The sequence below is a fragment of the Amia ocellicauda genome, chromosome 4 (assembly GCF_036373705.1).
Source record: "Amia ocellicauda isolate fAmiCal2 chromosome 4, fAmiCal2.hap1, whole genome shotgun sequence".
Taxonomy (NCBI): Eukaryota; Metazoa; Chordata; class Actinopteri; order Amiiformes; family Amiidae; genus Amia; species Amia ocellicauda.
The window spans coordinates 23833102-23848244 of NC_089853.1; the positions used below are offsets into that span (position 1 = coordinate 23833102).

General features: G+C 38.1%; 2 protein-coding genes across 4 annotated transcripts in view; both read right to left on the bottom strand.

Moving 5' to 3' along the window:
* The window catches only part of cemip (cell migration inducing hyaluronidase 1), a 61119-nt gene that overhangs the window by 23133 nt on the left and 22843 nt on the right, over positions 1–15143 (bottom strand). For all 3 annotated transcript variants that reach the window (XM_066701502.1, XM_066701500.1, XM_066701501.1), the window contains exons 2-8: positions 7133–7256; positions 5018–5155; positions 4520–4658; positions 4114–4350; positions 3536–3715; positions 842–912; positions 655–750 (exon numbers count right to left, since the gene is read on the bottom strand). In XM_066701502.1, the coding sequence (XP_066557599.1) occupies positions 655–750; positions 842–912; positions 3536–3715; positions 4114–4350; positions 4520–4658; positions 5018–5155; positions 7133–7187 (916 nt within the window). In that variant the 5' untranslated portion in view covers positions 7188–7256. The remainder of the gene's footprint in view (positions 1–654; positions 751–841; positions 913–3535; positions 3716–4113; positions 4351–4519; positions 4659–5017; positions 5156–7132; positions 7257–15143) is intronic.
* The window catches only part of LOC136748793 (inactive cell surface hyaluronidase CEMIP2), a 28904-nt gene continuing 22961 nt past the window's right edge, over positions 9201–15143 (bottom strand). The window contains exons 18-23 of the mRNA XM_066702838.1: positions 14244–14426; positions 12879–13101; positions 12333–12434; positions 11168–11328; positions 10627–10736; positions 9201–9513 (exon numbers count right to left, since the gene is read on the bottom strand). Coding sequence (XP_066558935.1) covers positions 9296–9513; positions 10627–10736; positions 11168–11328; positions 12333–12434; positions 12879–13101; positions 14244–14426 — 997 coding nt within the window. The 3' untranslated portion in view covers positions 9201–9295. The remainder of the gene's footprint in view (positions 9514–10626; positions 10737–11167; positions 11329–12332; positions 12435–12878; positions 13102–14243; positions 14427–15143) is intronic.

Genomic DNA, 15143 nt, shown 5'->3' on the forward strand with positions numbered 1-15143 from the left:
AAATATCAATACACAAGGTGCAGGACTTGCTTTTTACATCCTCAATCCTAACTTCACAAGTGTTGATTCCATTGATTGTGTAGATAGATATGATTTTTACTTATACATAGGTGAAACAATTTCATCTGCTTTTTAAAATTCTATTATCATTTTCCAAAGGACTTTAGTAGAACTTAACAGTGTGCTGTATGTATCACACTATGTTCTGTATTATACAAAATAATAACTTCACCTACAGGGGACTTTTTTCCATAGTAAATGTTAATTAATTACTTATTTAAGTCATTACCTAATGCAGAAATTACTGCTTCACATGTAACACAAAAATACAATTTCTGTTATTAATTATAATATATATATATATATAATAAAACTGCCATGACAAGACTATCACCAAGGACGTTATATAGAAATTTAAATTAATAGTTTTTTCTGACAACTATAGATGAAAACTCGAGTCATCCTAAAAGCGACAGAGTTAAAGAATTAAATGACTAACAAACTACAGCCCTTGTCTCAAATTCCATGAAGTGTACAGGCATATATGAGTGTCCCTAATATTATTCCTGTGAAAACCTTTCTGAATATGCAGAGAATAACCGATGATTAGCTTGCTTGACATTTCCCATAACCCACTGAAATTGTATGCATTACCTTGAACCCACTGGCTGGTTGTGGTGACTGTGAAGTGCTCTCCATACCCTGACTGGAAAACTTTGGAAGACTTTGCTTCAGATGAGGCTTTGGTACCTGTGTTGGAAAAAAAGGCAGAATGCTATGTTAGAAATGCACCAACTAACCTGTTCACATTCTGAACTGGGTGAGGTAAGAAAACAATCACCTTGGTAGGTTGCATGATCCTCCACAGACGAGGAAACATCTCCCTTCACTGTGATAAAACTCCAAGGGTGTCTGCAGGACCAAAGGGAAGGAGAGATGACTATGTTATCAAGAGCGATAAACATATGGACACAAGTTTCCTCAAGTCAATATACCATCGTGAATGGTCAGCTGTAGAATGCAGAGAAATCCAGATAAGAGTAATTACTGTAGTTTCCCACCAGCAGGGAAAGGGTGTGTGCTACCACAGGCTGAAGCTGAGCCTGAATTAAAGTTGAGGACGTTTTAACATTTTCGGTTTAAACAATTTGTCATGCAGCAGATTAAACAGGATCAAGATAAAAAGTATTACGATTTATTACGATATATATATATATATATATATATATATATACAGTGAGGGAAATAAGTATTTGATCCCCTATTATTCAGCAAGATTTCTGGCTCCCAGGTGTCTTTTATACAGGTAACAAGCTGAGATTAGGAGGACTCTCTTAAAGGGGGTGCTCCTAATCTCAGCTCGTTACCTGTATAAAAGACACCTGTCCACAGAAGCAATCAATCAGATTCCAAACTCTCCACCATGGCTAAGACCAAAGAGCTGTCCAAGGATGTCAGGGACAAGATTGTAGACCTACACAAGGCTGGAATGGGCTACAAGACCATCGCCAAGCAGCTTGGTGCGATTATTTGCAAATGGAAGAAACACAAAATAACTGTCAGAAATCCTGCAGCGCCCGCAAGTTCCCCCTGCTCAAGAAAGCACATGTACAGGGCCGTCTGAAGTTTGCCAATGAACATCTGAATGATGGTCAGATGAAACCAAAATCAAGCTCTTTGGCATGTTGCCATGTTGCCATGTTTGGAGGAGGAGAATGACCCCAAGAACACCATCCCCACAGCCAAACATGGAGGTGGAAACTTGGGGGTGTTTTTCTGCTAAGGGGACAGGACAACTGCACCACATCAAAGGGACAATGGACAGGGCCATGTTATTATTATTATTTTTGTCATTTAGCAGATGTTCTTATCCAGGGCAACTTACATTTGTACCCATTTATACAGCTGGGCATTTTACTGGAGTAATCTAAGTGAAGTACCTTGCTCAAGGGTAGAACAGCACTGCCCCACCCGGGATTTGAACCCACAACCTTCCAGTCATGAGTCCAGAGCCACTACTAACCACTACTCCACAGTGCATGTCATGCTGCAGAATAAATTTGGGGCCAATCAGTGGTGCCGTCAAATCTTGGGTGAGAACCTCCTTCCCTCAGCCAGGGCATTGAAAATGGGTCGTGGATGGGTATTCCAGCATGACAATGACCCAAAACACACAGCCAAGGCAACAAAGGAGTGGCTCAAGAAGAAGCACATTAAGGTCCTGGAGTGGCCTAGCCAGTCTCCAGACCTTAATCCCATAGAAAATCTGTGGAGGGAGCTGAAGGTTCGAGTTGCCAAACGTCAGCCTCGAAACCTTAATGACTTGGAGAGGATCTGCAAAGAGGAGTGGGACAAAATCCCTCCTGAGATGTGTGCAAACCTGGTGGCCAAATACAAGAAATGTCTGACCTCTGTGATTGCCAACAAGGGTTTTGCCACCAAGTACTAAGCCGAAGGGGTCAAATACTTATTTCCCTCATTAACATGCAAATCAATTTATAACTTTTTTGAAATGCGTTTTTCTGGATTTGTTTGTTGTTATTCTGTCTCTCACTGTTAAAATACACCTACCATTCAAATTATAGACTGATCATTTCTTTGTCAGTGGGCAAACGTACAAAATCAGCAGGGGATCAAATACTTTTTTCCCTCACTGTATATATATATATATTTATTTTACACAACAAGTGTGTTTATTAAGGCTTTCTTGGCAGGCCAAAGCATTCCCCCTTATTTTTATGACTTGGCGAGTCAGCGAGAACAGAAGACGGCATGGAACAACTTATTTTCCTTTAATGCACTAAGCTTTCATGTGGAAATATTTAAACAGGGATATTTATAAAGTGTTATGCCACTGATCAGAGTGTTTCCCATGGCCCATCTAGCCTGTTTTGGACTTCCTTCTTACTCTTTCATTACCTAATTGGTGTGATAATGGTGCCAAGCGTTCTGTGTTCAGTGAAGTTGTATTGATAATATACCAAAATAAAACAATATTATAGTAATAAGTCTTTAACAAAGATTTAATCCTGTTCAGAAAACTAAGGAATAATTACATGTTTAAACCAATCTTATGCTATACGTATTCATCATGTCTTTATATTATGCAAAAATTATGTATTTACTAGAACTTCTCTAAAATTGTGCTTATTTAGGATATTGTACACTACAAGTCACAGCCTTTACTATCACTATCATTATCATGTATCCAAGGCACCTTCGTGTATGCAACAACAGAAACCACCCCCATGCTGGAAAGATAACACCAGATCTGCTTCAGTGAACTTCATATCATGTACATCAGAAGGGAATTTAGGAACATGACAAGGGTAAGATTCTGCCTGGATTTCAACATCTCATAACTCATGTCTGAATCAATGACATGCTGCCTGATGGAACCAGCAGAGATCTCAAAGGGTAATCATCTGCTACGTCTATCGAGATTGTTCTGCTATGCATGATTACTACTCGTCCTTGCAGTTACTCCAAAAATAAAAACAAAGCCAAATACAAATAAAATATAAAGAGGACACACCGGAATCCAAGCCGATGGAAGAATCTGCTGCCCAACTTTGTCAGAGATTTCTTAGCCAGATCTTCCAGGTTATTGGACCCCTCATCATTCACCACCATGGCTAGAACCATTCCATCTTCCACCACGTCTACATACTGGGCTAGACGTCTGCTCTCATCCTTGCTTTTATATGTGTCGAACCTGAAATGTCACAAGAGCTGAAGTAAAAAATTGCAAACTATACATATTTGTAAAACCAACTTATTTTGCAAGAATTCAATTAAGAGAATAAGAAAAATACTTTTTATTGAGGGGGAAATAAAAAAATCTGCAACAACATAATTGATTGCAGTTTCCATATATAAACACAATTGCAGATTTATTTTTTAAAGATGTGAGCTGCCTTTGACTCTAAATCCAACAGAATGTCATTTCCTTAAGTCTGCCAAATTGGATGAAAATGCTGTTGTTTTTGTTTTTTATGGATCTTTGAATTCCTGAGTTTAAAAAGTGGTCATGGAACTGCAGCAGATATTCCAGCCCAGACATCCTGGGCAGAAATGAAAATCCATATGCGTAAGTCTTAAAGCTGAGCTGACCTGTCTGAGTGGAGCACTGCTCCTGTCTTGGGGTCTATGACATGGACAATAATGCCACGGTTTCCCCAGCCTCTTTCAAAGTGATAGCTGTCCTTGTTTGTCTCTCCGGGGTGCAGGGTTTTGTTCAGAAATGTCCAAGCCATTTTTTTCATTCCATGAATCTCCAACGTGCCCCCTGTTCCGATGCCAATATACTTTCTCCCAAAGTAGCTATGTTCTGTATCTGTGTCATCTGATCTGTACAACACAAATTTGAGAGAACAGTGATAAATTGGATGATTTGTTACCACTGCGTTCGCTTCACTCCCTCGTGACACATGCCATTGTCTTAACACATCTTAAAGTCTGATTTTTTAACATGACAATTTCAATTACTGGCAATATAGTCTATAACTATAGTTCCTACCTTCCATACAGGACAATGGTAAGGTTGCCTTTAAAAGGGCAGTCAGCACTGCCAATATGAAGCTCCCCATTGTTCCCAATTAGGATGTGTTTAGTGCGTAGCACAATTGGCTGACTGGCATCAGCAATCACAAGTTTTCCTGTAAAACAAATAAACAATGTCTGCATATACTGCACAATATAGAATACAAAGAGTATTTGCACCCTTCATCTGAGTGTTAGTCAGAGATACATTTAGTTTAATACATAGTGTTGGTAAAACTATGCTGGTATATCAATGCTATCTTGCTACCCCTGAATTTTCTAAAACCTGTCTAACCACTAAATATGCAGAGCTACAGCACAGCACCGTGGCTCTCAGTGTTGACGTGGAATGATCTGAATGAAGGGATTAAACTAATATTATCCATAGTTATAGGACAGGGGATCGAGTGCAATTGCTCTGGCTATTAAATGCTCTCTGACAGGAGACCTGCAGTGTGATCATGTGGCAGGGTACCTCCGTCAGAGATCCTGATGGAGTGGACGGTAGCAGAGGAGGTGAGCAGGAGCTTCATGCCGTAACCAATGGAGACGTGGTGGGCTTCATTATGAGCCGGGTTCCATGGCTGCAGATCAGCATCCTTGTCTGGACAAGCTGCAATTACATTGCCAATGATTACTGACAAACAGACGATGTAGAAAAAAATCATTGGTTGTATGAGGCTAGTTTTTAAATATACATTTATCAGAGTTTTTTTTTTAATTAAAGCAATAAAGGCCAAGAAAAAAAACTGACAGACTCCTACACAACAGGGAGAGAGGTCAGTAGTTCAGAGCTCTGCAGTGTTTAATGTATGTCTGCCTTTAAGATTTCGCAATGAACTAAAATGAGCACATTGTTGTGTTATGGCCCTGTACTTTTTCAGCATAATAACAGGGTGGATTCAGGATATAAACTCTCTCTCTGTCTCACACTCACACACACACACATATATATATATATATATATATATATATATATATATATATATATATATATATATATATATATATATATATGACAACATAATAGTCAGCATGTTTCATGTTCTCATAAGTTATTTAGCTGCTATGGCATACTGGCAGATTAACGCTTTGGGCCTTCTCTATTGTGCAGTCCTGTCCATTTAATTGCTGGGGGCATTTTTTTCCTTATTAATGAAGATTGTTGGCCTATAAAGGCTGCACCAGGATATACCTTTCTGATACTTAATGATTCCTTGAACTTTCTGAGTATACATTTACACACACAAACACACAGACACACTCACATATATATTATGACATTGTTCTTGCAGATGCACTCAACAAGAGCCATCATAAATAATAACACCCCCCTCCGACCTCTACTTTTTGTAAACCTGAACAGGTCTGAGAAGAATAGAATTTATTGCCAGACTGTTAATATTCAGGTTGCCAAAACAAATTTACAAAAGTATATGAACACACTTTACGTAAAACTCAAAAGGAATATATTGCCAACCCTGGAACTTAACTACATATGAAACTAAATGTTCACAACACAGTATGCTGGTTTCATTAACAATGATTACCAAACACCAATTTCAATTACAAAAAGGCCCCTGATGTTGCTTTCACATTGATTTTTGGTCATATCAAGTGCCCGTGTGCGTGCTCATGGTTTAGTGATGTTTGTAATTATATAGAACAGCCTAATGTTCTGTATTACTTCTGTTTGCAATTACAATAAAATGTTTTCAGATTATTTTTTTTATATCTCTATACTTAGTACCATTTAATCGTTGGTGTCCAAGATCTGTCTTTACTTACATATACCAAGAAAATAAATAAACAAAAATAGGACAGACTGGATTACTAGCTCTCATGCTATGCCCAACAACTGGCATATTTAATATACTTCTCTTTCTTTCTGGCTTCTACATCACAGAACAACAATGGTCAGCATGGTTTTGTTTTCTTCCCCAGCCCATTCTCCTGCAGAAGCAGTGACTCTTTACACTGGATGTCAATATTTATTTTTCCATGCTCTGCAAATGCCAGCTGTGCATGTTCTGAGCATGATCACAGGATGCTGAAAACAAGAAAACTAACTGAGGTAGCCTACAGTTAGTCAGACTGATTTAAACTCTGGCAGGTATTTGAACCCACACTTCCTATGTGAGTGCTTGTACTTAAACCACAAAGCCAGCCAAATTGTTCCATAGAGTCTGACTGCAAAGATTAAAGGAATCAGAAAGAAAACAACAGCTGTTTTCCTTTCCTCTTTTCTTCTTCTTCCATGGAATCTCTAAGGCAACACAAAGAATTACATTAAGATGAAAATGTATCTGTGTGCCCTTCACGTGGTTATGCTTTGTTTGAAGTTGACCTACATAATGAACGTGACTTATACAATCGCAACCCTGCGTTAACCCAATCTGAACCACATTTGTACCACTAGACCTACATTATACAAAACCTTGCATGTATCAGATGCATAACAATACATTAAGATCTGTGTAGTCTTTTGAATATGGGCTTTGAAAGACAAGTAGCGGAGGTCCCAGTATTTGACCTGGCACTGTAATTAGGTTGGCACTGCTCAAACTAGCAAGCTCTTCCTTGTACTTACCAGCTTTAATACTAGGGAGGAGAACTGCAACAAGTAATCCAAGACAGATCTTCATTTTCTCGCACAGCCAAATGTGATCTTGCACAGAAAAGGGATTGAGGGTTTGTGTTGTGTTTCAAGGCACCTGAAAAGAAATACGTTTTTGTGAAATGCTGGCCTGTGAAACCTGAGTAAAAGCTATGGTCATCAAATAAGTCTGTTAAACTAAACATTTTTAAAAAGCATGGTAAACATTAAACAACCAAAACAAAGCGAATAAATGTGCATTGTAGACAGATTCTAAATTTACATTTACAGTAACAGGAACAATTAGATCAGTTGAAAGTATTTTCTTATCACGTGAAGTACTTATGTTTTAAGCATCTGATTATTATTTTTTGCATTGGTTGATCTTCAAAGAGATTATGAGAGCATATTCTGTATATTCTTTCAAGATCAAAGACCTTCTGAAACTAAAAGCAGCTTTAATAACACTAATAATCTTGCACTTGTTTTACCACAGTTACATAAAACATTACATAACTTACATGTTATCATGTCGAAGTAAAGAAACAAGAAATTCAATAATAATGCTGTGGATGACCTTAAGACAATGTATCCAGCACCAGTCTCTGGTGACCAAAAAGTCCAAGATTGTATTTAAGTAGGAGGTCTTAAAGTTTGGTTATATAAATAAATTAAAAACATAAATCATGTCTACTTGAGCTAAAATAACTACCACAGACAACAAACTAAAAGTATCACCATATTTTTGGTTTCTTAATTGAAAACAGCTAAAACAAACATCTGGAGAGTTAAAGGGCACCAGGACCTGGACTAAAGACCCACAGCTTAAGAGCACAGACATCACAGCATTATGTGTGTTGTTGTCGAGACCACCACAGAGCATGCAAACCCCCTTATGCCACAGAGTGACAGTCTGCTGTAATACTAAATAAAAACAGTCAAACTGTAATACTCTGTCACATAGGCATATTCATTCAAACAAGTTTCAATTAAACAAGCTGCCCTTTTTCTATTATGGAACTACCGCATAGATAACATACAACCATTACATTCCAGCAACAATTTTGAAGACATTTCTAATAAATCAAACCCACCAGATTTTTGACTTAAACTACAGTGCAAATGTGGATACAATTGGTAGCTGTAAGAATAGGTTAAAGCTTTAGGATTGTTGAAGCAATTCAGTGACATTTAAGCAGTTAGTACACGTGGCTGGTTCAAAACAGTGCTGTTGTGTCCTCATTTAAACCATGGATTATCCAGTGAGGAGTCTGAGTTCACATTTGATCAACTCAACATCCATAAAACATAAAACACACAGCTATTTGTGAAGATATCCAAAAGATCTTGTTATTACTGGGCTTGGAGTTAGTATATTTTGCTTCGGCAGATCAAAACTCAGTATTGACCGAAAGCTCTTGTAAAATGTATTTAAAACAGGCCAAGACACCAAAAACCAGGCATATGAAAAGCAGAGACATTTCTCCAGCTTTGCTTCTTGTTACATTTCCATTGGGGGAGTCCTTAGGCCTTTGACACTACTGCGGTCTGTTTTATTTGGACACAGCTCACATTCTGGGATTGCGGCTGCAGCAAATTCCCTCCAACACAATCACAGCTGCTCAGAATGATTAGAAGGGGAATGTTATATGGGAACGATAAGAAAACAAGTGAAATCAACACTCACTGTCTAGTTAGCTGCAACTGCAGGTGTCAGGAACAATTACAAATAACAAACCAGGGCAGGTCTGTCCAACCCTATTAGAAACGTCAACCTATCAGCTACAAGTTAGCCATCGAGCTAATGCGAGAGCTTATAGTGTAAAAATCATACAACACATTTAACTGGATTTTACTCAAAATAAAATGTAGTATGGTGAGAAATATATATACCCTGGGGAGTGACATTCTCTTTTAAATAAATTGTTGTTTAATGGCACTGATCTATTTAAAGATTAGTTTTGATTTTTTAAATAGAAGTGGCAAACATTTACATTGGTAGGTGCAAGTCATAAACTGTTGTCTTGAAATGACACATTCAAAGGATTTACAGCATTCCACATTACTTTAGAAAGAATACATTTCTTTATTATGTCTCATTAAATACAGAAGTAAGGATACTATTGACAAAAGAAAGAAATAAACATATTAATGTCTTTATCCCTCCACACTGGTTTCACCATGGTTCTGCTGTAACCCTTTTAAGAGCTTTTCCTCCTTCCGGTACTCTTTTCCCAGACCAGGGCACTTATATTGCCTCAGTCTCAAAGGAACATAATGCTGAAGGGAGGCAGCCTCTCTGCCTGAAGATCGATTTACTATTTTAATCCAGGATGGCTTGGGTTGGCCTCTATAACCCAAAAAGGCAAAGCTTCCTGTTAAGGAAAAAAAGGGAGAGAAATGATTTAAGTAGCTTTCTAAAGTGCACAGCAGTTTAGTCTCAGAAATTGGCTGGGACTTTTAATGTCAGTTCCCTAAGGCCAAGACCCATATATTTGCATTCCAGCTCTCAAACATTGTTGAACCTGCTTTATTTCAGATGATGGACTACACTTAATAGAAAATGACCAGTGATTTCTTTAGTTAACAATAACATTAAAGGCTCATTTAAAACTTGTGAGTAGGCCTCACAACACAATGTCATAGTTAAACCAACTGCTTCTGTTCCCTCACTTCTATTTGAGATGAGCGTGTAAGTGCAGATAAACACTTGCTTGACCTATTCCTTTTCTGGCCTCGTTTACTTTTCCTTTGTCTCCACACATTGTTCAAATGAAATGAAAACTGTTATAAAATGTTATTGTTTTATAGCCATACAAAGGAATAATGAAACCTGTGGCAGTAGACCTAAGCAACGTGTGGATGCAATACAATTATAAATGAAAAGTACAATAATAAATGGACTCATAAATAAAAAAGTTCACTACATTCATAATTCTTTATATCAGCCTATTTCCTGCCTCTCCTTCAGTTCTATATACTGTAGACATCATTAATAAAGGTACATTATACATTTTGATGTAGTTTTTGTAGTGTTTGAAAAGCGCAGAACCACTTTCACTGTCCTTCAACTTGGCAGTATAAAAAAAATCTGCATTTACAGCCAAAACAAGATGGGTTTCTATAACTACCGTTTAATATCTGGTGTTCTACATGTTTTTCTGAACATCAAAGGAATACCAGATGAGAGACATGATTACAGTTGCATAATTAATGAATGATATTCGTAGATCCTTTGTTTGTAATTGAAAGCTTTCTCTTTTTTTTAAGCTTGTACCCTTTTCAAGTAAACCATGAATGTTTCTGGCTGTGCACAGATATCCAGCTTTCTTTCACAAGGTTTTTTTTAAAGAGTTCCCTCAGACTTAGTCACAACATTCTCATTGTAGTCAGAGTGAGGCTGGTCTTGTTGAAAATGCACAGTCAGGATCTTAACTCTGTCAGTGAAAGAGAAAGCTGATAGAAGCTTCCTTGCATCATTACATCACCTTTCCTGAAGAGGCCAATGGGCTTTGAAGACCCTAGTTTGATAAAGGCAGAAATCCCAGAGTCTCTAGGCAGATCCTTGATATCTCTTGAACACACTAGAACTATTGACCTACAAAAGCACACACAAGGCAGGATTAAAACAAGGCAAAACAATAATATATAAACACCATCCTTCCTCAGAAATAAATGTTACGAAGAAAAGTCTAAGTCTGGTAATAAAGAGTAGTAGTACACAGAGGATTACATTGTGCTTAATTTGACAAATTCTTGGAGGTACCCACATTTTGAGCATCATAACATTGAACAATAAGTCCCTCTTCCAGATTTCAACACTGAATTTATAGGATTTCTTCACTGCATTTCTTTTTAGCTGTACCAGTTACATAAAATGTAGATTTTATGATCTCTCTGGGCCTGTTATGATTTAAGTAACTTTTCTCAAACTAATCTGCTGTTACAAAAAGACAACTCCATGGAGGAATATTAAACTGAGTTTTTTTTATTATTTTTTTAAGGCCAATAACTGATTTGTCATCTGACCTTTCTTTGACAGTAGAGATGATGTAGGAGTCAATGGCACTGGTTGCTTGAGGAACAGTCAGCGTTTCAATGTGCCGTCTGCTTTTAATTTCTCCAGTGCATGCATCAAGAACCACAAACAACATTCCCTGCTTCCTATAGAGGAATATTTCATCGTTCACCTGTAAGAAAAAGGCAACAACTAATGGTAACTTGTTAAAAATGAAAAAAATATTTCCTTTGAAGCCCTGCATAGACTTGAAATGTATATCTTTGGCGTTTAGTACATCCACTGGCTATTATCAAAGTAATGTTCTCTTGTTTAAATCCTTATGTCACCAGAAAACTCATGAAAATGCATTCTGGCATGTGTAATGTCCTCATGCATCCACACAATAGCTATTAAGGTAATTGCAATGAAATGTGCTTTTTCCACATAGAAATCAAAATAAATATCACCTGGTCTTCCTGACACGAACAGAATAACTAAAGGTAAACGTTAATAGCTTGTACAAAATGGTAATATTCTCTATCATTTTGATTCAGACCATCACTCTTCACTTTGTGTTTTATTATTTCGCCTGCTATCAACAATACAATGCGAGTCAGAGAGAGAATGCTACTATAAGAGAAATCATAGGCGCTCCCAACAGATGATTAATTTAGAGCCTCAAAGAGTTAATACAATGCTCTGTATTGCTGCTTGTTTATGAGTCGAGGGCCAGGTTAAGGATCTATGTTTAGAATACATTTGGAAATTTGACCTTAACCCATCATCGAGAACAATCATTGTGTTGAAACATTGTTATCTTTGCATCCACACTATAAGCAAATGAACCCTTATTAACACCCTTCACAGCTCTGACAGTGCCACCTACTGCACTGCACCAATTTACACCGATGTTGAACTCTGAACCAGACACCGGTTTCTTTGAAGTATCATGAAGTGCTGTTCTGCAGAAATGCATATTTCAGGCTATTAACATCAATATTTCACATTAGCTTAAGGTTCATGTAGTGGATTGTTACAGGACTTAAAATGTAGGGTTTACACCTTATATCCTTTAAACTAACCTGAACAAATTGGTCACTCAGGTGACCTTGTATGTTTTTTCTGCTCTTCGTTATTTGCAGATCACCTAGTCATTCTTTTTATATGTATAATACAACAATATTGAATACCTACCTTAATAAAAGCAGACTGTAAGCCATTTTGTATGTGTGCTCTGCTGAGAGAGAGAACCTGTACCCTCACATACTGCATGTAAGGCTCACTGGAGATAGCAACCTGGTCAGGCATACAAAAATGTTAAATAAATAAACAAACAAACTCAATCAATAAACACCAAAGCACAAACAGAAACAGAAAGGATGTTTACCTGCCATTAGAGGCTGGTGAATTTTAAAATGTACATTTTAGATTAGGAGATATGCCAACTGCACACATTTTGTACTATCAATTGAGGTTTTCTTCTAGGATCTGACATGACCTTCCCCCTTAGCCAAGCTGATCCAAATACATGTGGAATTAACAAGCAGACATCTAATACAGAAAAACAACTCTAAAACAAACAGCCCAGGTTGAGTGAGAAACATTTTAAAATGCATTCTGGGAAGTAGTCCAAGCAAGAGAGAAGGCAGATACTGGTGATACTGATACACTTTTCAGCAAAGAATACACCTGACCCCCCGACAGCCTGGGCCAGTGCCAGCCTCAGTGAAGCCACGATACCTGAGGGGCGCCACACAGGCTGCAGGGAGTGGCCACACGCCGAGACACCCACAGCCGCTCGGCTGGAACCCTGCGGCTCTTCGCTGGAAAGGGATTAGTCAGGCAGGCCACGGTCGCTGTGGAAACTGAACGCGCTACGACCTTCACTCTCTCGCAGCCCTGTTTGGAGCAGTAGCTGTGACCCTTACGTGGGTGGTTAGCTTGCAGGTGCAGAAAGAGGTACCTAGACGATGGGAGACAAGGAGGTGAAGGATAACAATTAGACAGAAAAATAAATATATGCAGACATGCAGTACAGTACAGTACAGTACATGTCCCACTCCAATTCTGAAACCAAACCTATGCCACTGCACATACATACATAAATCCAAAGTCGGAAAACTGATACAATTTGACAACATATTAACACAAATGCCTAAATGTCTGCTGTTTAAGGAAACTTGCACAAACATTATCTGTATTCGTAGCTCTATGAACAGGCCATCAGAATGCACAGGGTAACACTTCTTCAGCTTTATTGTGGTATTTGTTCTTCCCACACTATTGAAGGATGAAAATAAACAATTTTCTCTACATTCTGTAGAAATGAGACTCCATCCTAACCTTTGCTATGGGAAAGGGCATGAGTATCATGTGGATTTTCATTTCAAATAATACAATCCAGTGCCAGAAAGAGCCAGAAATCCAGACTAGCTAAATTATGCAAGTCCACTGACCACAACGTGAGGGTCCCAATTAACGAAATGATTCAGTGAAAGAGCGAAGACAGAGATTACGAAACAAAAATGTGAGAGATGATGAAATTGAAGATTGTGACCGTACCCTGAATGTTTCTGTAATTAAAACCAAAGGGCAGTGGAGCCTGACTGAAGAAAATGACCCATTTAATGGGAAATCTACTTATAATTCACATGTAAGAACTGAGCCAAGAAGAGACGACCGCCTGTCTGCCTGCTGTTGTCTTGAGATCCGTTGCTAAAGCCTGTATAACAGGCATCAGACTAAACTCTGCCTCGCATTACATTTTTTTGTCCTCAAACTGAGATTATTAAAACAATAGACGGCATCAATATGATGTATTCAGCTATACTTTTAACAATATAGTCAGTATAACTGCAGATTAACAGTAATATCTTTTACTTCATTTCACTTCTCCCAGATGGAGTGTATTTGGGGAAATTGTGAAATACATCTAGAATATGAAACTTCAATCAAATCATTTAATACAGGGAAAGCAGAAATGAAGAAAGATAATTTTCTATTGTCTCTGGCAAATGAATGCAGCACAGTTGCAGGACAATCTACCGTGTAATGCAAGCAGGCTCTCCACTGGACACGGGCGCCGCCACGGGCACAGCCACTCACCCCGACTGGCTGTCAAAGTAATAGAGCCTCTTCTCAGGGTTCCCCAGCACTGCTTCCACAGAGGAGGCAGAGGAGTAGTGCTCCACGCTGTGCACCTTCCCCGTCTGGCGCTGGTTTATGTCCGATATGATTTTGAACGTCGTTCCTTGGGGATAACAGAGAGCCACTTGGATCCAGTTGCCTCTGTGAAACAAAATGTCATCAGACAAGGGGCCGAATGTGACACTTTTTTTATTTGTATTTGTACATTTACTTTGTCCTCCCACAATATTAACTGTACCCTGTACGACAATAAGAACTAGTTTACTCTACTGCAATCTACTGCATAGACCACCATGACTATTTAACTCAAATGATTATTATTCATTATTCAAACGAAAAAAGTGATTCTGCATATAACACCCAGACATGCAACATAATGAAAGACCTTATTAGAGTGTCTAGTTGATATAAATTCCTAACATACCAACATGTTTTTTCCTTGAATATAAATTTAGTAATAAAATTAGTATACTAATTATTTTAAAACAGCTCAATATATAATAACTGCAGCAGCCAGTGGGTCATTTCAGTTCACACCATCTGTGGACAGTCATATCACAAAGATAGAAAAGACTGGTAAGTATCCCCTCCACATCTGTTCCCATCCGCTTTAGAATTAAAAAAAAGATAACATTTCTAACAATTCAAAGAGATTAAAAATGTCAAAATACATGAGGTATGTTACTTAGACGGTCTGACCTGACAAGGTTTTCTTGCACAGAGAGAGAGGAGAGATATTAGGTAACTGTACAAGTTTAAAGTAATTTGGCTGACAACCAAAGAGACTTATTCAACAAGTGACGAAAGTGCTTCTCATTCCCTTGGGCATGCTTAGCATTGCTTTAACCCTTCTGTGTA